This window comes from Bufo bufo, chromosome 4 (genome assembly GCF_905171765.1).
Source record: "Bufo bufo chromosome 4, aBufBuf1.1, whole genome shotgun sequence".
Lineage (NCBI taxonomy): Eukaryota > Metazoa > Chordata > Amphibia > Anura > Bufonidae > Bufo > Bufo bufo.
The window spans coordinates 11,903,535-11,927,946 of record NC_053392.1 but is presented as its reverse complement, the minus strand read 5'-3'; the positions used below and the strand labels follow the sequence as shown (position 1 = coordinate 11,927,946).

Here is a 24,412-nt window from a genome sequence, read left to right as displayed (position 1 = left end):
TTGAAAGATGCATTTGCCTTTCATGAGAGACCTACCTCCTTGGATTCTGCTATGTCTCAGGCCGTTCGTATTGACAGGCGTCTTAGAGAGAGAGGAGAGATCTCTCCTTCCTGTCATGCTCAGTCCCGGGACAGTGCAGAGGTCTCATTCTGTGCGCAGGGGTCTCAGTCACTGTCAGCCCCTTCTGAGCAGGAACCCATCTAGTTGGGGTTGATTGCCTCAGACAATAGAAGATTCAGCCCGCATGGGAGGGTTTGTTTTTGTTGTGGAGGTATAAATCATTTGGCAAATGTGTGTCCCTCTAGGAGATACAGGCAGTTTTCTGAGAGTAATAAAGAAACAAAAAGGAAAAAATCTTTTAAAAATGTTCCGTCTGTTACTATTGGCAGGGTTGAGGCGGAAATTGAAGGCTTTCCGTTTGCTTGTAGTTCCCGTTTTGTCCTGCCTGCTAGGGTGGTGCTAGAGAGCAAGAGCATTTTTTGTGAGATTTTTGTGGATAGTGGAGCAGCTGTCAATCTCATTGATAATCAATTTGCAATAACTCATGGTTTCCAGGTATGCACTTTGGGAAAGGATATTCCTGTTTTTGCTATTGATTCCGCTCCACTTTCTCAGAAATCATTAAAGGGCATAGATATGTAGAGAGAATCTCTAAATCGCACATCCTCATACCTATGCTTCTGATATACAACTGTTTTCAATTATCAGCATTTCTTATGATAAAACATGGCTATACAGCGATGCTATCAATCATTTGCTGTGCACTATAAAGAGACAATTAGTATACAGTTTGATTAAAGCGCATAGGCCCACTTACCGCGACAAGGTTGCCTCTTGTTTAAGTGGGAACCTACTCTAACCATGGCGCAGAGCCGTGCGGCGACCACCACGCCTCCACACCGCTCCAGCAGGCAATGGGATCCAGCAGCCGCACAGCAGCCCCACTATACAGTGAGGACACATGGGCCCCGGGTCCCATCACTCCACCAGCATGGCACAGAAGCAGAGACGGCCGCCGTCCAGCGCCGCATGTGAACTGGTGCATAGTTCACGATATCCGTTTAATTGTGAGTGATGCTCATGTTGAGGATGTGTCATGTTTCGTCCTTAGCGGTTTGCCTACTCCTCTAGTGTTGGGGCTACCCTGGCTCACTAAACATAACCCCACCATTGATTGGCAAGCGAGGCAAATAAATGGTTGGAGTGACTTTTGCAGAGAGAATTGCCTCATGACATCTGTTTCTGAGGTTTCTACTAAGACTGTACCACCTTTCCTCTCTGAATTTTCGGATGTCTTCTCTGAGAGTGGAGTTCAGGATTTGCCTCCGCACAGGGAGTACGATTGCCCTATTAATCTCATCCCAGGCGCCAAGCTGCCTAAATCTCGTTTATACAATCTTTCCCAACCTAAGAGGGTCGCTATGCGTGCTTATATCTCTGAGAGTCTAATTCCGGACCTGTTTAACCAGGTTGTTGGGGCTAAAGTCTTTTCCAAATTAGACCTAAGAGGGGCATACAACCTGGTCAGGGTCAGAGAAGGAGACAAATGGAAGACGGCTTTCAATACCCCTGAGGGCCATTTTGAGAATTTGGTTATGCCTTTTGGTTTGATGAATGCCCCAGCCGTTTTTCAGCATTTCGTGAACAGCATTTTTTATCATTTAATGGGAAAATTTGTATTAGTGTATTTGGATGACATTTTGATTTTTTCTCCTCATTTCAAGACTCATAAGGAACACTTACGTCAGGTCTTGCTCATCCTGCGGGAGAATAAATTATACGCGAAACTGGAAAAATGTGTGTTTGCGGTTCCAGAAATTCAATTTCTGGGGTTTCTTCTCTCCGCTTCTGGTTTTCGCATGGACCCCGAGAAGGTCTGCGCTGTGCTTGAGTGGGAGCTTCCTGAGAATCAGAAGGCGCTGATGCGTTTTTTGGGCTTTGCCAATTATTACAGGAAATTTATTTAGAATTATTCCTCTGTTGTTAAACCACTCACTGATATGATCAGAAAGGGGGTAGATTTTTCTTCCTGGTCGGTAGAGGCGCTTAAGGCCTTTTCTAATATCAAGGAGAGTTTTGCTTCCGCTCCCATCCTGGTACAACCTGATATTTCTTTACCCTTCATAGTTGAGGTTGATGCTTCTGAGGTGGGTGTAGGTGCGGTCTTGTCTCAGGGTTCCTCTCCTGCCAAATGGCGACCGTGTGCCTTTTTCTCGAAGAAACTCTCCTCCGCAGAGAGAAATTACGATGTGGGAGATAGGGAGTTGTTGGCCATCAAGTTAGCTTTTGAGGAATGGCGCCATTGGCTAAAGGGAGCCAGACACCCTATTACCGTGTTTACTGACCATAAGAATCTGGCCTACTTGGAGTCAGCCAAGCGTCTAAACCCGAGACAGGCCAGATGGTCTTTGTTCTTTTCAAGGTTTAATTTTGTTGTCACGTTCCGCCCTGGGGTTAAGAATGTGAAGGCAGATGCCCTGTCACGTTGTTTTCCGGGAGGTGGGAATTTTGAAGACCCGGGTCCCATTTTGGCTGAAGGTGTGGTGGTCTCTGCTCTTTTTCCTGAATTGGAGGCAGAGGTGCAGGCAGCCCAGTCGGAGGCTCCTGATCTTTGTCCTCCTGGGAGGTTGTTTGTGCCTCTCACTTTAAGACACAAGATTTTTAAGGAACACCATGATACGGTCCTTGCTGGGCACACGGGGGCAAGAGCCACACTGGATCTCATCGCTCGGAGATTCTGGTGGCCTGCGCTTCGTAAGTCGGTTGAGGGTTTTGTGGCAGCCTGCGAGACTTGCGCTCGTGCCAAAGTCCCTCATTCACGGCCATCAGGTCCTCTCCTTCCCTTACCCATTCCTTCCCGTCCTTGGACACATCTGTCCATGGACTTCATAACGGACCTGCCTCGTTCCTCGGGGAAGACTGTGATTCTGGTGGTGGTGGACCGTTTTAGCAAAATGGGTGCATTTCATCCCTTTTCCTGGTTTGCCCAATGCTAAGACGCTGGCGCAGGCATTTATTGACCACATTGTCAAATTGCATAGTATCCCTTCAGACATAGTCTCTGATAGGGGCACGCAGTTTGTTTCCAGATTCTGGAAGGCTTTCTGTTCTCGCTTGGGGGTTCGGTTGTCATTCTCTTCTGCTTTCCACCCGCAGTCGAATGGCCAGACGGAGCGCGTCAATCAGAATCTGGAGACATATCTGCTCTGTTTTGTAGAGGAGAATCAGGAGGATTAGTGTTCTTTTTTGTCCCTTGCTGAGTTTGCTTTAAATAACCGTCGTCAGGAGTCCTCTGATAAGTCACCATTTTTTGGTGCATATGGGTTTCATCCGCAGTTTGGGACTTTCTCGGGAGAGGGGTCTTCTGGTTTACCTGATGAGGACAGATTCTCCTCGTCTTTGTCATCTATTTGGCAAAAGATTCAGGATAATCTAAAAAGCATGAGTGAGAGATATAAGCGTGTGGCGGATAAGAGACGTGTGCCTGGTCCGGACCTGAATGTTGGTGATCTGGTGTGGTTGTCTACCAAGAATAATAAATTGAAGGTTCCCTCCTGGAAGTTGGGTCCTAGGTTTATTGGGCCTTACAAGATCCTGTCTGTCATCAATCCTGTTGCCTACCGTCTTGATCTTCCTCAGACTTGGAAGATCCATAATGTTTTTCATAAGTCCTTATTGAAACCTTATGTTCAACCTATTGTACCCTCGCCTTTGCCTCCTCCTCCGATTATGGTTGATGGAAATCTTGAATTTCAGATCTCTAGGATTGTGGATTCTCGTCTTGTCCGCGGTTCCCTCCAGTACCTCGTTCATTGGGAGGGTTATGGTCCAGGTGACCCTGACTCCCTCCGTGTCTGTGTAGGGAGCCGGTGGTCGTGTCCCCTCACTATTGTAGGGTCTTCAGGTGTAAGATAGTCGAGGTACGTGGATATGCGCCCATCCACCTTTGGGGTGTTCGCATAGGCTGAGCAGTCAGGGAGAGTGGCAGGTCTCATGGATCCAGTAAACAGAAAATCACAAATACATAAACAGCACTTATCTTGCAGACGACTGGGAACTAGGAACAGCAAGCACACACACTCCAGGAAGTTGTATAAGCCACAACCTAATGCATTATGGGGAGGAACTTAAAGAGAAGCAATCAGTCCAACTGCATGACAGCTGAGATAGGCTAACGAGATGAGGAACTGAAACCAAAACAAAGAAACTCAAGGAGGAGGTTCTGGACGGCTCCTGTCAGAGCTTCTCAGCTGTCTGGTTGTGACACTTACTACGCTTTGGCCAAAATGTACACCAATGCCTCATCCAGCATGGAGGCAAATTGCTGGATGTAGAGTGCTATCACATTTGTGTTTTTCGTTTGTATATGTATTTCGCCATAGTGATGTGCACCACATACAGGTTGTGCTGACCCAATGTAGAATAACGTCCAGCATTTCTCTATTTTTCAAGAAATGCTTTAGAAGGAGCCCAACAAAATGCGCAAAGTTCGTGATGAAAGATAAAAATTAGAAGGATTTAATTCTCATAAAAAGAAAGTTACAAAGTTTAGAAAGAGAAAAATATAGCACAGCAAATAAGTCTTGAAAGTTAACAAGCAAGCAATTAAACAATTAAAATAAGTGAAAAAGCTTATTTCCCCAAAGTAACATGTATGTGTGAGTCTGTGTGTGTTGAGAGCAACAGGTGTCCGTCCAAGAATGCTCTGCCCTAGTCAAAAGATGAAGCCTTCTTTATCCCCTTAAGGACACAGCCCTATTTCACCTTAAGGACCAGGCCATTTTTTGCAAATCTGACCAGTGTCACTTTAAGTGCTCATAACTTTTAAACGCTTTGACTTACCCAGGCCGTTCTGAGATTGTTTTTTCGTCACATATTGTACTTCATGTCACTGCTAAAATTGGGTCAAAAAAGTTAATTTTTTTGCATAAAAAAATACAATTTTTACCAAAAATTTTGAAAAATTAGCAAATTTCAAACTTTCAGTTTCTCTACTTCTGTAATACATAGTAATACCCCCAAAAATTGTGATGACTTTACATTCCCCATATGTCTACTTCATGTTTGTAGCATTTTGGGAATGATATTTTATTTTTTGGGGATGTTACAAGGCTTAGAAGTTTAGAAGCAAATTTTGAAATTTTCAGAAATCTTCAAAATCCCACTTTATATGGACCAGTTCAGGTTTGAAGTCACTTTGTGAGGCTTAGATAATAGAAACCTCCCAAAAATGACCCCATTCTAGAAACTACACCCCTCAAGGTATTCAAAACTGTTTTTTCAAACTTTATTAACCCTTTAGGTCTTCCACAAGACTTCATGGCAGATGGAGAAACAATTTTGAAATTTCTTTTTTTTGGAAAATTTTCCAATATAATCAATTTTTTCCAGGAGTAAAACAAGGGTTAACTGCCAAACAACACTCAAAATGGGTTGCCCTGATTCTGTAGTTTGCAAAAACACCCCATATGTGGTCGTAAACTACTGTTTGGCCGAACGGTAGCACATAGAAGGAGGGGAACACCATATGGGTTTTGGAAGGCAGATTTGGCAGGACTGGTTTTGTTTATACCATGTCCCATTTGAAGCCCCCTGTTGCACCCCTAGAATAGAAATTTCAAAAAAGTGACTCCATCTAAGAAAGTACACCCCTCAAGGTATTCAAAACTGGGTTTACAAACTTTGTTAACCCTTTAGGTGTTCCACAAGAGTTAATGGCAGATGGAGAAACAATTTTGAAATTTCTATTTTTTGGAAAATTTTCCAATATAATCAATTTTTTCCAGGAGTAAAACAAGGGTTAACTGCCAAACAACACTCAAAATGGGTTGCCCTGATTCTGTAGTTTGCAAAAACACCCCATATGTGGTCGTAAACTACTGTTTGGCCGAACGGTAGCACATAGAAGGAGGGGAACACCATATGGGTTTTGGAAGGCAGATTTGGCAGGACTGGTTTTGTTTATACCATGTCCCATTTGAAGCCCCCTGTTGCACCCCTAGAATAGAAATTTCAAAAAAGTGACTCCATCTAAGAAAGTACACCCCTCAAGGTATTCAAAACTGGGTTTACAAACTTTGTTAACCCTTTAGGTGTTCCACAAGAGTTAATGGCAGATGGAGAAACAATTTTGAAATTTCTATTTTTTGGAAAATTTTCCAATATAATCAATTTTTTCCAGGAGTAAAACAAGGGTTAACTGCCAAACAACACTCAAAATGGGTTGCCCTGATTCTGTAGTTTGCAAAAACACCCCATATGTGGTCGTAAACTACTGTTTGGCCGAACGGTAGCACATAGAAGGAGGGGAACACCATATGGGTTTTGGAAGGCAGATTTGGCAGGACTGGTTTTGTTTATACCATGTCCCATTTGAAGCCCCCTGTTGCACCCCTAGAATAGAAATTTCTAAAAAGTGACTCCATCTAAGAAAGTACACCCCTCAAGGTATTCAAAACTGGGTTTACAAACTTTGTTAACCCTTTAGGTGTTCCACAAGAGTTAATGGCAGATGGAGAAACAATTTTGAAATTTCTATTTTTTGGAAAATTTTCCAATATAATCAATTTTTTCCAGGAGTAAAACAAGGGTTAACTGCCAAACAACACTCAAAATGGGTTGCCCTGATTCTGTAGTTTGCAAAAACACCCCATATGTGGTCGTAAACTACTGTTTGGTCGAACGGTAGCACATAGAAGGAGGGGAACACCATATGGGTTTTGGAAGGCAGATTTGGCAGGACTGGTTTTGTTTATACCATGTCCCATTTGAAGCCCCCTGTTGCACCCCTAGAATAGAAATTTCAAAAAAGTGACTCCATCTAAGAAAGTACACCCCTCAAGGTATTCAAAACTGGGTTTACAAACTTTGTTAACCCTTTAGGTGTTCCACAAGAGTTAATGGCAGATGGAGAAACAATTTTGAAATTTCTATTTTTTGGAAAATTTTCCAATATAATCAATTTTTTCCAGGAGTAAAACAAGGGTTAACTGCCAAACAACACTCAAAATGGGTTGCCCTGATTCTGTAGTTTGCAGAAACACCCCATATGTGGTCGTAAACTACTATTTGGCTAAACGGCAGGACATAGAAGAAGGGGAACGCCATATGGTTTTTGGAAGGCAGATTTTGCTGGACTGGTTTATTTACACCATGTACCCTTTCAAGCCCCCTGATGCACCCCTAGAGTAGAAACTCCATAAAAGTGACCCCATCTAGGAAACTACGGGATAAGGTGGTTGTTGTTTTGGGACTATTTTAGGGGTAAATTTGATTTTTGGTTGCTCTATATTACTCTTTTTGAGGCAATGTAACAAAAAAATTAAATTCTAAAATTGTTTCTACATTCGCTATTTAGTTTTGTGGAACACCTAAAGGGTTAACATAGTTTGTAAAGTAACTTTTGAATACCTTGAGGGGTGTAGTTTCTTAGATGGGGTCACTTTTTTGGAGTTTCTAGTCTAGGCTACATCAGGGGGGGCTTCTAATGGGACATGGTGTCAAAAAAAAAACTGTCCATCAAAATCTGCCTTCCAGAAACCATATGGAGTTCCCTTCGTTCTATGCCCTGCCGTGCGGCTATATAGCCATTTACGACCACATATGGGGTGTTTCTGCAAACTACAGAATCGGGGCAATAAATATTTAGTTTTGTTTGGCTGTTAACCGTTGCTTTATTACCGGCAAAATGGATTCAAATTGAAATTTTGCCCAAAAATAGGTGTTTTGGCACCGTTTTTATTTTATATTTTTAACACCGTTCATCCGAGGCGTTTGGTCAAAAGTAATTTTTATAGCGACGACTTTTACGCACGCGACGATGCCCAATATGTATGGCTCTCAGACTTTGGAGACACTAAGCAGGCATTCTAAAACTGCGGCCCTCCAGATGTTGTAAAACTACAATTCCCACCATGCCCTGCTGATGGCTGTAGGTTGTCTGGGCATGCTGGGAGTTATAGTTTTACAACATCTGGAGGGCCGCAGTTTGAGGATGCCTGCACTAAAACTAATATTTTTTGGGGAAAGAAAAATTGTTTCTGTGTCTCCAAAGTCTGAGAGACATAGTTTTTTATGTTCTCTAGTGGACTGTTGGGGATTATAAAAATTTAGTACTCCATGGAAGTGTGATACTCCCTGAAGCAATCGATAACGCAGAGGCCCGGATGATCGGGGCACGTGTCACACTGAGTGGTGGTGTCCTTCCGTATCCCCCTCTTGTGACACACTCTGCATCTTTTTTGGGTTCGTCCCTTCTTTCCAGTATGGGGGACCACACCTGGAAAGTGTTGGCCAGGGACGATCCGGGCGCCTCCAGTTCCCGAGGTACTCCGGCCTGCTCTTTCCCGGTCCGAAAAGATCAGGTCTTTGAGGACTGCCTCATAGAACTGGAGGAATGTCTCTGTGTTGCCAGCGCTTCGGGATAGTACAAAAGAGTTGTACATGGCAACCTGTACCAAGTAGACCGCAACTTTTTTGTACCATGCCCGGGTTTTGCGCATGGCATTATATGGCTTGAGGACTTGATCAGAGAGATCAACTCCTCCCATATACCGATTGTAGGCGACGATACAATCGGGCTTGAGGACCGTTGCCGCGGTACCTCGCACAGAGACGGGGGTGGTGCTGTTACCGTGGATTGTGGACAGCATAAGGACATCCCTCTTGTCCTTATACCTGACCAGCAACAGGCTTCCACTGGTAAGGGCACGGGTCTCACCCCTGGGGATGGGTACCTGGAGGGGGTGGGCAGGGAGGCCGCGTTGATTTTTCCGCACGGTCCCACAAGCGAACGTGGATCTGGCGGCAAGGGACCTGAACAAGGGAATGCTGGTATAAAAGTTGTCCACGTACAAGTGGTAACCCTTATCCAGCAGTGGGTACATAAGGTCCCACACGAGTTTCCCGGTAACACCCAGAGTGGGGGGACATTCTGGTGGTTGAATCCGGGAATCTCGCCCCTCGTACACACGAAATTTGTAAGTGTACCCTGAGGTACTCTCACAAATTTTGTATAGCTTCACGCCATACCTCGCCCGCTTTGTGGGAATGTATTGGCGGAAACTGAGTCTCCCCTTGAACGCAACGAGAGACTCATCAACCGCGACCTCCCTTCCAGGTACGTAGGCCTGCTGAAATGTGGCCCCAAAGTGATTGATGACCGGCCGTATCTTGTACAGCCGGTCATAGGCAGGATCACTTCGGGGGGGACATGCTGCATTATCGGAATAATGCAGACATTTCCGGATGGCCTCAAACCGGGAGCGTGTCATGGCCGTACTGTACAGTGGGGTCTGGTAGAGTATGTCCCCACTCCAGTATTGTCTGACACTGGGTTTTTGCACTAGACCCATATGCAGCACGAGGCCCCAAAATGTCCTCATCTCGGCTGCACTGACCGGCGTCCAGCCACCGGGTCTAGCCAAAAATGAGCCCGGGTTTTGAGCGACGAACTGTTGGGCGTACAGATTCGTCTGCTCCACCATCAGATTCACCAGTGGGTTACTGAAAAAAAAACTAAAAAAGTCCATTTCAGTAAACCCCACTGTGGGAATCTGGATTCCTGGATTGCCAGCAAAATCCGGAATCTCGGGCTCAAAGTCCACTGGGGGACACCAGCTAAGTTCATCGGCAGGGGGCTCCGATGGGCTTATTTGGTGGGCCGGGAAACCAGTACGAACCCCAGGGCGGCTCGTACTAGGGTGGGCCACAGGATCCCTAGCATGTGGGGCCCCTGGCTCCGCCTGGCGGCGTCTCCGCTGCCTTGGTGGCTCATCGTCATCCGATGATGATGAGGAGGATGCGGATGACAAAAGGAACGTGGGGTCATCCTCATCCTCACTGGGGCTCTCGGAGTCGGAGGCAATCTGGGCGTATGCCTCCTCCACCGAGAACATCCGGCGGGCCATGGGTGTGTGTGTGTGCGTGTGTATGTGCGTGCGTGTAAACCTTTATTCTATGTGCGTGTGTGTGGGGGCACGGGTGTTCACGTACTAAAAAGTCCAGGCAAAAAAAATGGGCAAATGTTAGAAAAAAAAAAAAAAGTTCAAACTTGCTGATCAGCGGTTCAACGCTGATCAGCGGTCGGTGGGGTGGTGGGGCGGGCGATGCGCTAACAGTGGCCGGACGCTAAGAGTGCCGGACAGTCAGCGCACGCAGAAAAAAAAAAAGTGGTGGTGGGGGAAGGGTCTGGTGGGGGGGGGGGGGGGGGGGTTTGGTGGGTGGATTGGGGGGGCTGGTGGGGGGGGGGGCTGGTGGGGGGGGGGATGCGGGGGGGCAAGTGGCAGGGGGGGGCTGGGGTCTGAAAGCTGAAACAAAAAAGTTTAGAATAAATGTGCTTTTTTTTTTTTTTTTTTTTTTTCTAACTTTTCCCTTCTTTCCCTGCCTAACGGTGCCTCTCCCTCACTGACCCTAACCTACCTGGGTGGCGATGGGTGCAGGAGGGTGATGGATGGCGATTAGGGGGACACAGGAGCTGGTGCTGGACGATGCTGCACGGTCAGGGTGCTGGACAGGAAGAGGAGGGGAGAGAGGAGCGCAGGAAGTTTGAATCTCGCGCCTCTCTCCCCTGCACCAATCAGCACCCTGGACAGCGGCATTCAGCACCAGGGCCAGCACCGCCTCTCCAAATCCTCGGACTGCGATAGGTGGTGTATAATTACGCCACCGATCGCAGTCTTTTTCCGGTTCATCGGGTCACAGGACACCCGAATGGACCGGAAACGCAGAAAACCGCAGGTCTGAATTGACCTGCGGTTTTCTGCGATCGTCGATGCGGGGGGGTCAAATGACCCCCCCCTGCATTGTTACAGGATGCCGGCTGAATGATTTCAGCCGGCATCCCGTTCCGATTAACCCCCGCGGCGCCGGCATCGCTATTTAAAGCCATGACGTACCGGTACGTCATGTGTCCTTAAGGACTCGGGAAACATGCCGTACCGGTACGTCATGTGTCCTTAAGGGGTTAAAGTCTGACTCTCCATTGAGGTGTATTGTATCCTAAATTTAGCATTGTAACAAACATATATGGTTAGCTAGTAGAATCCCTTACATCATGGTTTCCTAATTGCTCCTTATATGTCAAGCTAATAATAATAAGCTGAAGTAGGAGAATTCCTAACCTTACCAAATGCTATTGTCGTCTCAACCTGTCAAAAATTGACATTCAACACAAGTGCTGCCCTTGCATGGTCCTCCAAATAACCCTAGCCTGCTAAAATGTGTTAGTTTATTATTTTACACCCAATTCCCCACACAGTTCTGGAACAACATCCTATGGACAGATGAGACCAAGATCAGCTTGTACCAGAGTGATGGGAAGAGAAGAGTATGAAGAAGGAAAGGAACTGCTCATGATCCTAAGCATACCACCTCATCAGTGAAGCATGGTGGTGGTAGTGTCATGGCGTAGACATGTATGGCTGCCAATGGAACTGGTTCTCTTGTATTTATTGACTATGTGACTTCTGACAAAAACAGCAGGATGAATTCTGAAGTGTTTCGGGCAATATTATCTGCTCATATTCAGCCAAATGCTTCAGAACTCATTGGACGGCTCACACTGCAGATGGAAAATGGTTGCTTTTGCAGTATGCTTTGGGAAAAAGAGTTTTTTAAGGGAAAGAAGTGGAATGTTATGCAATGGCCAAGTCAATCACCTGACCTGAATCCGAATGAGCATGCATTTTACTTGCTAAAGAAAAAACTGAAGGGAAAATGCCCCAAGAACAAACAGGAACTAAAGACAGTTGCAGTAGAGGCCTGGAAGAGCACCGCCAGAGATGAAACCCAGCGTCTGGTGATGTCTATGCGTTCCAGACTTCATGCTGTAATTGACTGCAAAGGATTTTCAACTAAGTATTAAATAGTGAAAGTTTGATTTATTAATTATTATTCTGTCCCATTACTTTTGGTTCCTTAGCAAGTGGGAGGCACATATGCAAACTGTTGTAATTCCTACACCGTTCACCTGATTTGGATGTAAATACCCTCAAATTAAAGCTGACAGTCTGCAGGTAAAGAACATCTTGTTTGTATCATTTCAAATCTATTGTGGTGGTGTATAGAGCCAAAAATTTTAGAATTGTGTCGATGTTCCAATATTTATGGACCTGACTGTATTACTACTGATATATCATGACCTAGATGAATGATCCTATTTATATCCTACAAATACTGATGTAAGATACTGACCAGAATACACAAGTGTGAATGAGGTAAAGAGAAGGAAATGGAAGGAAATAGAAGATCTGGGTTTTTAACAATTTATTGTCAACTCAATTTGTTATTTCCCCATCACCTTTATCTTGATATATTGTATTAATGAAGAGCAAATACCCATTCCATATGTCCACATAGGTTACATAAAAGTCTACAGGAAATGTCCTTCCGTTTCTCACTGTGTCCCTCTGGATTCTCCTGCAGTGCTGGCGGAGGTATGAATACGGTAAGAAGCAAGGTCCATGGGGACAATCATCTTCACTGCTCTGACAGTAAACAACTCTCCTCTTCTTCTTTTTTTCTCATATCCACAATACTTTTCCTCCATTGATCCTGGTCACTGGGTAATATAATTTGGCTCTTTGGCAGACCCAGGGTAATTCCACAGAAAAATATACTCTCATATTGGCTGTTTAATGCCTGGAAACACTTCCCACATTCCAAACAACAATTTAATTTCTTCTATGTGTGAATTCTCTAATGAGTTTAAAATTCTGTTTTTCTTTTTCACATAAAGAAAATCAAAATTGCTTCTCTCCTGTGTGAATTTTCTCATGTGAAACAAGTCCTGACTTTTTTGTAAAACAGTCACCACATTTGGAGCATATAAATGTTCTTTCTTCTGTGTGACTTATCTGATGCACCTTCAGGCTCCCTTTATAACGAAAACATTTCCCACATTCTGCACATGAATACTGCTCTCCTGTGTGACTTCTCTCATGATCAACAAGCAGTGGTTTATATATAAAACCTTTCCCACATTTTGAACATGAATACGGCTTCTTTACTTTGTGAACTATCTGATGTCTAGCAAGATGTGATTCATATATAAAACCTTTCCCACATTCTGAACATGGATACGGCTTGTCTCCTGTGTGACTTCTCTCATGATCAGTAAGCTGTGATTTATATATAAAACCTTTCCCACATTTTGAACATAAATATGGCTTCTCTACTTTGTGCAATTTCTCATGTTCAGTAAGCTTTGATTTATATATAAAACGTTTCCCACATTCGGAACATGAAAATGGGTTCTCTCCTGTGTGAATTTTCTGATGTCTAATAAGACTTGACTTTTTTATAAAACATTTGCCGCATTCTGAACATGAATACGACGTCTCTGCTGTGTTAATTCCCTCATGCTTCATGACTTGCGATTCATACATAAAACCTTTCCCAAATGTTGAACATGAATATGGCTTCTCTCCTGTGTGACTTCTTCTGTGTGCATATAGACCTGAGATGTCTGTAAACTGTTCTCCACATTCCCCACACTGAAAATTTGCAACCTCTTTGGGCCCGGTACTTGTGATAACAATCTGTGATTGGTCAGGAGAAGGTTCCTTATGATTAGGAGCATTATATGACAGATCTGTTCTGTGTAGTCCTGGATGGACATTACAGGAAATGACGTTTTCTCCTGAAGAGCACTGCCCGATATCTTCATCTTCTCCTGTATAATTTAGTGATAAGATGAAGTTTCCCTCAGAGTTCTTACTTGGATTTTCTGTTAGGATTAAAAACAAATTTTGTGTTTTCTTTTCAAACAGTAAAGAAGACAAATCTAGAAGCTTCCTATCAGGCTGTGTGCAGTTTTTGATGTAGTTTTTATGTCAAAAGGAAGGAGAAGTACAAGTCCTTCCTTTATATTTCCCATTTATATGAATCCTTTCTTGGCTTTGGCACAAAATACTGAATCAAAAACTAAACTAAAAGAAAATCATTTGTGGTCGTGTCCTTATAATTATAATGGATGGATGATAAAGTCCAGGACTCTGCTCTACACTCACCGATCACTTCTATTACATAAACCCAGACCGGAAAACATTCAGAAATCTGAGAATCACACCCTTCTCTGACAATCAGGCCTGTCCTCTGCCACCACAGTTGGTCCTTAGATATCAAGTGGAGATGATTTTATTACAATAACCTAAACACTTTGTGAACGGCCTATTTTAGACCTTACAGGGGTTGTCCACTCCTTTATAATTAAAAGCCTATCCTCAGGCTGGGCCTTTAGTATCTGATTGTCAGGGGTCCCACACACCTCTGATTAGGTCCATTCATTGTGCTTTGGACAGAGCTGGTTCATGTAGTGCTGCTACTATTGAGATGAATGGAAGCAGCACTGCAGTAACCGGCTTCGTCCACAGACTGAGATAATAGATAAAAAGTGTCAATCCATGAAAGTAATACAATTCATATACATCTATAAACATTCTCAAAGCACAAGTCACTGAAATGTAATGTCATTTTGTCATACAAACCAGTCGGACTAAGTCCATTCACTACTGATCACTACTGATATACCATGACCAAGATGAATGAGAACCTTCACAGAAAGCTCAGTAAGGGTTGTGGCTGTACCAGGTTACTACAGCACAGCTGCCCCTAACTTTAATGGCAGCTGAGCTGCAGTAACCCAGCAGGGTGTCACGAGGGTATCAAGAGCCACGTCTGACTCAGTTATACCCGGGGTCAGGAAGTCGCAGCGGGTGGCTGCGCGCTCTATATCTAAAGATCACGTTGTTTTTTAGTGATTGTTTTCTGTGTTTGCCTTGCTATCCTTTTTGTCTCTCTCAGGGATCCGTAGCTTCTCCTCCTCAGCTGTTTCTTGTCTGCCACTCCCTACCTCCTTATATTCTCCCCTCACACTTCTCTAGTTGCCAGTTATAGAGCTTCCTGCCTGGACATCTATACTGACCCACTGGAGTGGTGAATCCAGCTTGTCGTTCCTGAGTGCTACCCTCCGGATCCCTGTTTGGCTTATTGTTGTCTCCTGTTGTCGCCCACCTGGGAATATATGTTGAGTCTGTGTTGTCTGTCCTCCCCTTGGTGTTTTCCCTTAGAGTTAGTGGTGCGGACTAGTGTTCCCATCGCCCTGTTCACTACCTAGGGCTCAGCTCAGGGAAAGCCAGGGCTTTAGGCACGTGATCGGCGTACGGGTGAGGAACCCGTCTAGGGACGTCAGGGCAGCCAGGTGCCAGCCGCCAGGTGAGTCAGGGGTCACCATCTTCCCTCTCACTTGGGCAGGGCCTTCCTCGTTCCCTCCCTCTGTGTCACGTATGTGATAGCCACGCCGACCGTGATATTATAACTGGCCCTTACTTTTTGAGAAAAAAAATAAAATAAAAAATTTATATAATTTTTTATTTGTTGTTTTTTTTTCTCTCTCTACTTAGAATCCAATATGGATCCTATTGATGCCTTGGCAGAACAGCTTCAAAGCCTGTCTTTGGAGGTGGCAGGATTGAAGGCGTCTGTTCTCCAACAACAGCAGCAAATGCAGCAGACCGCACCCCCAGCGGTTGCTATGGGTAACCAGGTTGTCACTGAACCCAAGGTTGCTCTTCCCGACAGATTTTCTGGGGGAATGGACAAATTTGCGACGTTCCGTGAGGCCTGCAAATTATATTTTAAGTTGCGCCCTTACTCCTCAGGTCATGAAGAACAGCGGGTAGGGATTGTCATTTCCCTGCTTCAGGGGGATCTGCAATCCTGGGCGTTCTCGTTACCCCCTGGTTCTCAGGCTCTTCGGTCAGTGGAGGGATTTTTTGGGGCTTTGGGTCTCATATATGATGACCCTGACCGAGTCGCCCTGGCTGAGTCGAAGTTACGGAGACTCCTACAGGGAGATCGGTCAGCAGAGGAATATTGCTCAGAGTTCCGTAGGTGGGCTACGGATACTCAGTGGAACGACCCGGCTCTCAGGAGTCAGTTCTGCTCTGCGTTATCTGAAAGGGTTAAGGATGCACTGGCGCTGTATGAGACCCCCCTTTCCCTTGATGCTGTTATGTCCCTCTCTATCAGAATAGATAGACGTCTTAGGGAGAGATCGAAAATTCCGGAGCAATTGGTTACCTCTCCCAAGCAACAGTCAGCCTGTACTGACTTAGATGAGCCTATGCAGCTAGGCGGAACTTCTCGTCAGGTCCGTCCTCCCGAGGTTCGCCGTAGGGGGGGGGGCTTGTTTTTTCTGTGGGGGGAGGGGTCATTTCATTAATGTCTGTCCCTCCTTTCTCAAAAACAAAAGACCGTCGGAAAACTACTAACCCCGGGCTGTGCGGAGGATGTCAGCCGGGGGGTATACGTTTCCTCCATACAAACATCTCAATTTGTGTTACCAGCGGTCATTGTTTTTGGTGTTAAGACGGAGTCTATTTCTGTTTTTCTAGACAGTGGAGCAGGGGTAAACTTGATTGATGCCCATTTTGCCCGCACTATGGGTTTGTCTCTCTGTACGCTGCAGAGACCTATTCCCGTATTCGCTATAGATTCTGCTCCTCTGTCTCAGAGAAACCTCACCCACATTGTTCGTAATTTACACCTTCGGGTAGGGGACCACCATAATGAGTGTCTTTCATGTTACGTTCTGGAGGGCCTTCCCTCTCCGGTGGTATTGGGTCTTCCCTGGTTGGTAGCGCACAATCCAGTGGTGGATTGGCAGGCCAGGGAGATATTGGAGTGGAGTGAGCATTGCAGAGAGAATTGCTTAAATAACAATTGCTTAATCGCCTCCATAGCTTCCCTACCTACATTTATTTCGGACTTTGAGGACGTTTTTTCTGAAAAGGGTTGTCAGAAACTACCACCTCATCGTCCTTATGATTGCCCGGTTAACCTGATTCCCGGGGCAAAATGACCCAAGTCCAGGTTGTATAATCTTTCGGGTCCCGAGAGACAAGCCATGAAAGATTATATCTCCGAGAGTCTGGCTAAGGGACACATCAGACCCTCTTCTTCACCCGTGGCTGCAGGGTTTTTCTTTGTTAAAAAGAAAGATGGGGGCCTGCGTCCTTGCTTAGATTTCCGTGAGTTAAACCAGATAACCATCCGTGACCCATACCCTCTTCCTCTCATTCCTGACCTTTTTAATCAGATTGCGGGTGCTAAGTGGTTCTCCAAACTTGATCTTAGGGGGGCCTACAATCTGATTCGTATCAGGGAAGGGGATGAGTGGAAGACAGCTTTTAACACCCCTGAGGGGCATTATGAAAATCTAGTTATGCCTTTCGGTCTGACCAATGCCCCTGCTGTCTTCCAACATTTCGTTAATGATATTTTTAGTCATCTCATCGGCAGGTTTGTAGTCATATACCTAGATGATATCTTAATTTATTCGGCTGATCTGAAAACACATGAGGTGCATGTCAGACAAGTACTGCAGGTCCTACGGACGAATAAATTATATGCGAAAATTGAAAAATGTGTCTTCGCTGTTCAGGAATTACAGTTCCTGGGATATCTATTATCTGCTTCAGGTTTCCGTATGGATCCTGGGAAGGTCCAGGCAATTTTAGATTGGGATCTTCCTGAGAACCTTAAAGCCCTACAACGGTTTTTGGGTTTCGCTAATTTCTATAGAAAGTTCATTAAAAATTATTCAGTGATCGTTAAACCCCTTACCGACATGACTAGGAAGGGGACGGATTTTTCCAAATGGTCTGTCGCCGCTAAAGATGCATTTTCCTCTCTAAAGGAGAGGTTTACCTCGGCACCTGTTCTAATTCAACCTGATGTCTCCCAGCCTTTTATTGTCGAGGTAGATGCGTCAGAGGTGGGAGTGGGAGCTGTATTGTCTCAGGGTCCGTCTCCTGGCAAATGGCGTCCTTGCGCTTTCTTTTCCAAAAAATTATCTTCTGCGGAGAAGAATTATGATATTGGAAATAGGGAACTGTTGGCGATTAAACTGGCGCTTGAAGAGTGGCGTCACTTCTTAGAGGGAGCAATCCACCCCGTCACGGTGATTACGGATCACAAGAACCTTCTGTACCTAGAATCGGCTAAGCGTCTCACCCCTAGACAAGCTAGGTGGTCGCTATTCTTTACCAGATTTAACTTTGTAATCACCTATCGTCCTGGGGCAAAAAATACCAAGGCAGACGCATTATCTCGTAGTTTCCCTGGAGGGGGTAATGTTTGTGATCCGGTACCTATTTTACAAAGAGGAGTGGTTGTCTCTGCTGTACACTCTGTTCTAGAGGGAAAGGTGTTAGAGGCTCAGGGGGACGCCCCGGCCTCTTGCCCCTCAGAGAAATTGTTTGTACCGTTAAACCTGCGTCTTGAATTATTAAAAGAACATCATAATTCGGCACTTGCTGGACACCCGGGTAGTAAAGCAACCTTGGAGCTTTTATCTCGTCGTTTTTGGTGGCCAAGGTTGTGTCAGGATGTAATGGATTTCGTGTCTACTTGTGCACGCGCGAAAGTCTCTCATACACGTCCAGCAGGGTTTTTATTGCCACTTTTCATCCCCAATAGGCCATGGACACATCTGTCAATGGATTTCATCACTGACTTACCGTTGTCGGCGGTAAACAGTTATCTTGGTAGTAGTAGACAGGTTTAGCAAAATGGTACACTTTATTGCGCTACCCGCACTTCCTAATGCTAAAACTCTCGCTCAGGTGTTTATCAGTGAAATCGTGAAGCTTCACGGGGTCCCTTCCGATGTGGTTTCGGATCGGGGAACCCAGTTTATTTCTAAGTTTTGGAAAGCTTTTTGTTCCCGTTTGGGGGTTCACTTGTCCTTTTCCTCAGCTTTCCATCCTCAGTCGAATGGACAGACTGAGCGTACCAACCAAAACCTAGAAACATATTTAAGGTGTTTTGTGTCTGAAAACCAAGAGTTGTGGTCATCATATTTACCGTTAGCTGAGTTTGCCATAAATAATCATTATCAGGAGTCCACTGGCAAGTCACCATTCCTTGGTGCATACGGTTTTCATCCCCAATTTTGTACTTTCAAAGAGGGGGGGTCTTCTGGGGTTCCCGAAGAGGAAAGGTTTTCTTCATCTCTTTCATCGGTATGGCAGAAGGTGCAAGTTAACTTGAAAAAGATGAGTGGTAAATATAAATGCATGGCCGATAAGAAACGGTCGCCAGGTCCGGACCTAGGAGTGAATGACTATGTGTGGTTGTCTACTAGGAATATTAAGTTGAAGGTTCCTTCTTGGAAACTGGGTCCTAGGTTCATTGGTCCCTATAAAATAGTAGCCATCATTAACCCTGTGGCTTTTCGCCTGGAGCTACCTCAGACTTTTAAGATCCATAACGTCTTCCATAAATCGTTACTCAAGAGGTATGTTCCACCTCTAGAACCATCGCCGCTGCCACCTCCTCCTGTCATTGTGGCTGGTAATCTGGAGTTTCAAATAGCCAGAATTGTTGATTCTCGTCGGGTCCGCCGCTCTCTTCAGTATCTGGTGCATTGGAGGGGTTACGGTCCCGAGGAAAGAATGTGGGTTCCAGCGTCAGAGGTAAACGCCAACAGGTTAATTCAGACTTTCCATGCCTCTCATCCGGAGAGACCTGGTCCTGAGTGTCCGGAGGCCCCTCGTGAAAGGGGGGGTACTGTCACGAGGGTATCAAGAGCCACGTCTGACTCCGTTATACCCGGGGTCAGGAAGTCGCAGCGGGTGGCTGCGCGCTCTATATCTAAAGATCACGTTGTTTTTTAGTGATTGTTTTCTGTGTTTGCCTTGCTATCCTTTTTGTCTCTCTCAGGGATCCGTAGCTTCTCCTCCTCAGCTGTTTCTTGTCTGCCACTCCCTACCTCCTTATATTCTCCCCTCACACTTCTCTAGTTGCCAGTTATAGAGCTTCCTGCCTGGACATCTATACTGACCCACTGGAGTGGTTAATCCTGGTTGTCGTTCCTGTGTGCTACCCTCCGGATCCCTGTTGGGCTTATTGTTGTCTCCTGTTGTCGCCCACCTGGGAATATATGTTGAGTCTGTGTTGTCTGTCCTCCCCTTGGTGTTTTCCCTTAGAGTTAGTGGTGCGGACTAGTGTTCCCATCGCTCTGTTCACTACCTAGGGCTCAGCTCAGGGAAAGCCAGGGCTTTAGGCACGTGATCGGCGTACGGGTGAGGAACCCGTCTAGGGACGTCAGGGCAGCCAGGTGCCAGCCGCCAGGTGAGTCAGGGGTCACCATCTTCCTTCTCACTTGGGCAGGGCCTTCCTCGTTCCCTCCCTCTGTGTCACGTATGTGATAGCCACGCCGACCGTGATACAGGGCCACTGCACTTTGAACGGCGCTGTGTTTCCTATTTCATTAGAAGTGCTAGATCCTTCAAGGAACAGCTGACCGTGAAGGAGTGGCAATCAGACCTTTACCAATCAGATAATAATGCCATATGCTGAGGATAACTCATCAATATCAAGAGCCTGGAAAACCCCTTAGGCCCCTTTCACACGGGCGAGTATTCCGCGCGGATTCGATGCGTGAGTTGAACGCAATGCACCCGCACTGAATACCGACCCATTCATTTCTATGGGGCTGTTCACATGAGCGGTGATTTTCACGCATCACTTATGCGTTGCGTGAAAATCGCAGCATGCTCTATATTCTGCGTTTTTCACGCAACGCAGGCCCCATAGAAGGCAATGGGGTTGCGTGAAAATCGCAAGCATCCGCAAGCAAGTGCGGATGCGGTGCGATTTTCACCATGGTTGCTAGGAGACGATCGGGATGGAGACCCGATCATTATTATTTTCCCTTATAACATGGTTATAAGGGAAAATAATAGCATTCTGAATACAGAATGCATAGTAAAACATCGCTGGAGGGGTTAAAAAAAAAAAAAAAAAAAATTAACTCACCTTAGTCCACTTGATCGCGAAGCCCGGCTGCTCGTCTGTCTCCTTTGTTGAACAGGACCTGTGGTGAGCATTAATTACAGGCACAGGACCTGTGATGACGTCACTCCGGTCATCACATGATCTTTTACCATGGTGATGGATCATGTGATGACCGGCGTGACGTCACCACAGGTCCTTTTCCTTTAATTAATGCTCACCACAGGTCCTGTTCAACAAAGGAGACAGACGAGCAGCCGGGCTTCGCGATCAAGTGGACTAAGGTGAGTTAAATTATTTTTTCTTTTTTTTAACCCCTCCAGCGCTATTTTACTATGCATTCTGTATTCAGAATGCTATTATCTTCCCTTATAACCATGTTATAAGGGAAAATAATACAATCTACAGAACACCGATCCCAAGCCCGAACTTCTGTGAAGAAGTTCGGGTTTGGCTACCAAACATGCGTGATTTTTCTCACGCGAGTGCAAAACGCATTACAATGTTTTGCACTCGCGCGGAAAAATCGCTGGTGTTCCGCTTTACGCACCCGCACATTTTCCCGCAACGCCCGTGTGAAAGAGGCCTTAAGGTGGTGAAACTGAGTTTTCTCAGACCCTGGCCAACACTGCAGCCGTTCATCGCAGCCGGCGTGCCTCCAAAACCTGATGCTAAGCCGAGTGTCCAGCCTGGAGCATGAGAGAATGGAGAGAAGAGCTGGGAGAAGATTTCTCCTGCACTGTACATAACACAGGGGTCACTGCCCGGAGTCTACTTTACTGCAGCTCTAAGGTGGAGCCTCACCTGAAGAAACCTCACAATTCCCTTCCTCCATTCATGATTCCATACCTGTGGTCACATGGACTGGAATGTCCTCCTCCACCTCACTCTTACACGGGGGATCGCCCATCATCCACTCTTCTTCATCCTCCACCTTAATATCAGTCAGATCTTCCCCTTGATTTGTCATCTGTAACAAGTCAGTACAATACAGCAGACAGGTGGGAAATCTAACAGATCCACATAAGAGACCCCCACAATCTATGACCCCTCTATGACTGCAGGACCCCCCTATATAGATATGTATAGGGCTCTGCTCCATCTACCTGATGGTTCTCTGGAAGCTTCTCCTCTGGACAGTCCTGGGAATACAGAGGACGGGGACATCTCTCAGGGGGATTTCTTTCTATGAGTCCATCTGTAAGAAACACATAGTGAAAGGATAGATTGATTACATGTGATGATAAGATAATGGGAGTAGTATCCAGGGGACCCTCGATGCAGACAATTCTTACACTGATGAGCGCTACATAAATCCATCTCCTCTTCTTCAACTTTAAACTCAACCTTAATATCCATCAGATTTTCATCCTAGACAAGAAAAATTTAAATTGATCTTTGGTCCAATCACTTTCTGGTCAGATTCTGGTGAGACATCAGCTCCATCTACCTGATGGTTCTCTGGGAGCTTCTCCTCTGGACAGTCCTGGGAATACAGAGGACGGGGACATCTCTCGGGGGGATTTCCTTCTATGAGTCCATCTGTATGAAACACACAGGGATAGGAGAGATTATTACATGAGATGATGAGAGTAGTATCTATGTGATCTTTACACTTTTATAATCAGGACGATCTCCTCTTACCTGGTGATGTCAGAGGCCGGTGAGCCTCCATCATGGCCTCCTTGTACAGATCCTTGTGTCCTTCTACATATTCCCACTCCTCCATGGAGAAATAGAGCACCACATCCTGATACCTTATAGGAACCTGACAACACAATGACACCGTCATCACACAGACCCCTTCAGTGCTTTTGATGGTGAATTTCCCAGCATTCCCAGCAGTTTCACCTCTCTAGTCAGCAGCTCAAGCATCTTGTGGGTGAGTTCTAGGATCTTCTGCTCATGTATCAGGGGGGGAGGCTCTGTGATGGGGGTCCTGCTCCATCCTCCTGACTCATGGATGATGGGAGTCCCTCCCAATGTCTTCTTCACTAGGGTGTAATCCTGTGGATGGAGAGAGACACTTAGGGAAAGAAATTATTTCTTGACTCCAGACCTACATTTAGAATTGCTCCCTAGATCATGGTCTCATCTCCAGTAATCTAGACATTAGAAGCTGGAATATTACTACCCTCCAGACCTCCAGGCTCCTTCTGGACTCTTCTAGAGAATCCCCCATGACTCCTTCCTCCGGCAGAGAGCTCCATAGTCTCACTGCTCTTACAGTAAAGACTCCTCTTCTATGTTGGTTGAGAAACCTTCTTTCCTCTAGATGTAGTGGAGGCTTCCTTGTTATAGTCCAGTATCTTCTAGATGTCACACTAGTGGTAGAAATATTCCCTTCAGGCCACAGTCCAGGCCATCTCCTCCTCTGCTTCCTCTCCTCCTGGGTACAACGTGCCTACTTACCTTCTCATGGCTCCTACAACATGACTATTGGTCCCCATGATACATCACTGACCATACTGGTGGCTGATCTTGAGGTTCTCCATCACTTGGAAGGTCTGAAGGCCGTTCTACAGGACCCTGGATTCTCCTTTCCGATGTCTGACTTGTTACAGAATACAATAAAAAGGAGTGAAATCTAGAAAAGTTTACCTCTCCACTCAGCAGGGTGATGATCTCCAAGGTAAAGTCTAATATTCTTCTGCTGATCTCCTTCCTGTCCATCCTTGGTGGTCATTCAGGAGAAGAGGAGAGAACTGGAGGAGCTGGAGGCTTCTAGTACTGCAGGCGCCTTTATGAGGAGAGGAGAGGCTGGAAATCCTCCAGGAACAAGAGCATAAGTGAGATCCAGAACCGCACTTACTGCTCCTGGAGAGACCCCGCTTCTCAGAGCCCCCAGCACCGGGGATAAAGGGGGATTCTGGAGAAATGGCTGATACCAGAGAGAAGAAGAGGCTCCAGACACCACAGCAGTGACTATCGATCAGGACCTGCTCTGGATCTGCTGCACTGCAAGAGCTGAAGGACCTGGGATGATGTCACCATCATGTGATCAGGAGGGGCGGAGCTCAGCAGTGGAAAGTTTAAGTGGTGGTGAAAGACCTCTGATGATGTCACCGTCATGTGATTAGGAGGGGCGGAGCTAAGCAGTGGAGAGGATAAGTGGTGGTGAAAGACCAGTGATGATGTCACCATCATGTAACATAGTTCGGCCAGGTTCTCATCACTATTTAGTTTTCCATTCTTCTGATCCGTTAGAACAGAAAAATAAAGAAAAAACGATCCTGTATTTAAAGGTTCCGTTATGCTTAGTTATGCACAGTTGACATCCGTGTTAGCAATTTCCACCTGCAGGACTTTATTTCTGTCCCCGTAGCTGTGTATGTAGTATCATCATATGATCTAGGACACCAGGATTATAGAAGGACATCTGTTCGTAGAGATACATTAGATCCCCGACTTCAGTTATTTCAGGGGGAGTTAGAAGAACTTTGAATTTGAATGAAAGAATCCCTCGACTACAAAGGGTTATTTCTGTGTCAGCTGCAGGGGTTAATGTGTCCTTTCGGCCGTACGCTGATCGGAGGAGGAAGAGTCAGATGAAGGTTATTGTGCCGGTATGTGGACACTGCAGGAAGAAGTAGTCCGCTGGGCAGTGCTGGAT

General features: G+C 45.7%; 2 protein-coding genes across 2 annotated transcripts in view; one reads left to right on the top strand and one right to left on the bottom strand.

Annotated features, from left to right (window-relative positions):
* The window catches only part of LOC120998306 (oocyte zinc finger protein XlCOF7.1-like), a 1,981,422-nt gene that overhangs the window by 985,947 nt on the left and 971,063 nt on the right, over nt 1–24,412 (bottom strand). Inside the window, exon 7 of the mRNA XM_040428964.1 lies at nt 21,906–21,997. Within this exon, the coding sequence (XP_040284898.1) occupies nt 21,906–21,997 (92 nt within the window). The remainder of the gene's footprint in view (nt 1–21,905; nt 21,998–24,412) is intronic.
* Nucleotides 1–24,412, top strand: part of LOC120998388 (zinc finger protein 316-like) — a 224,581-nt gene that overhangs the window by 93,680 nt on the left and 106,489 nt on the right. The window lies entirely within an intron of this gene.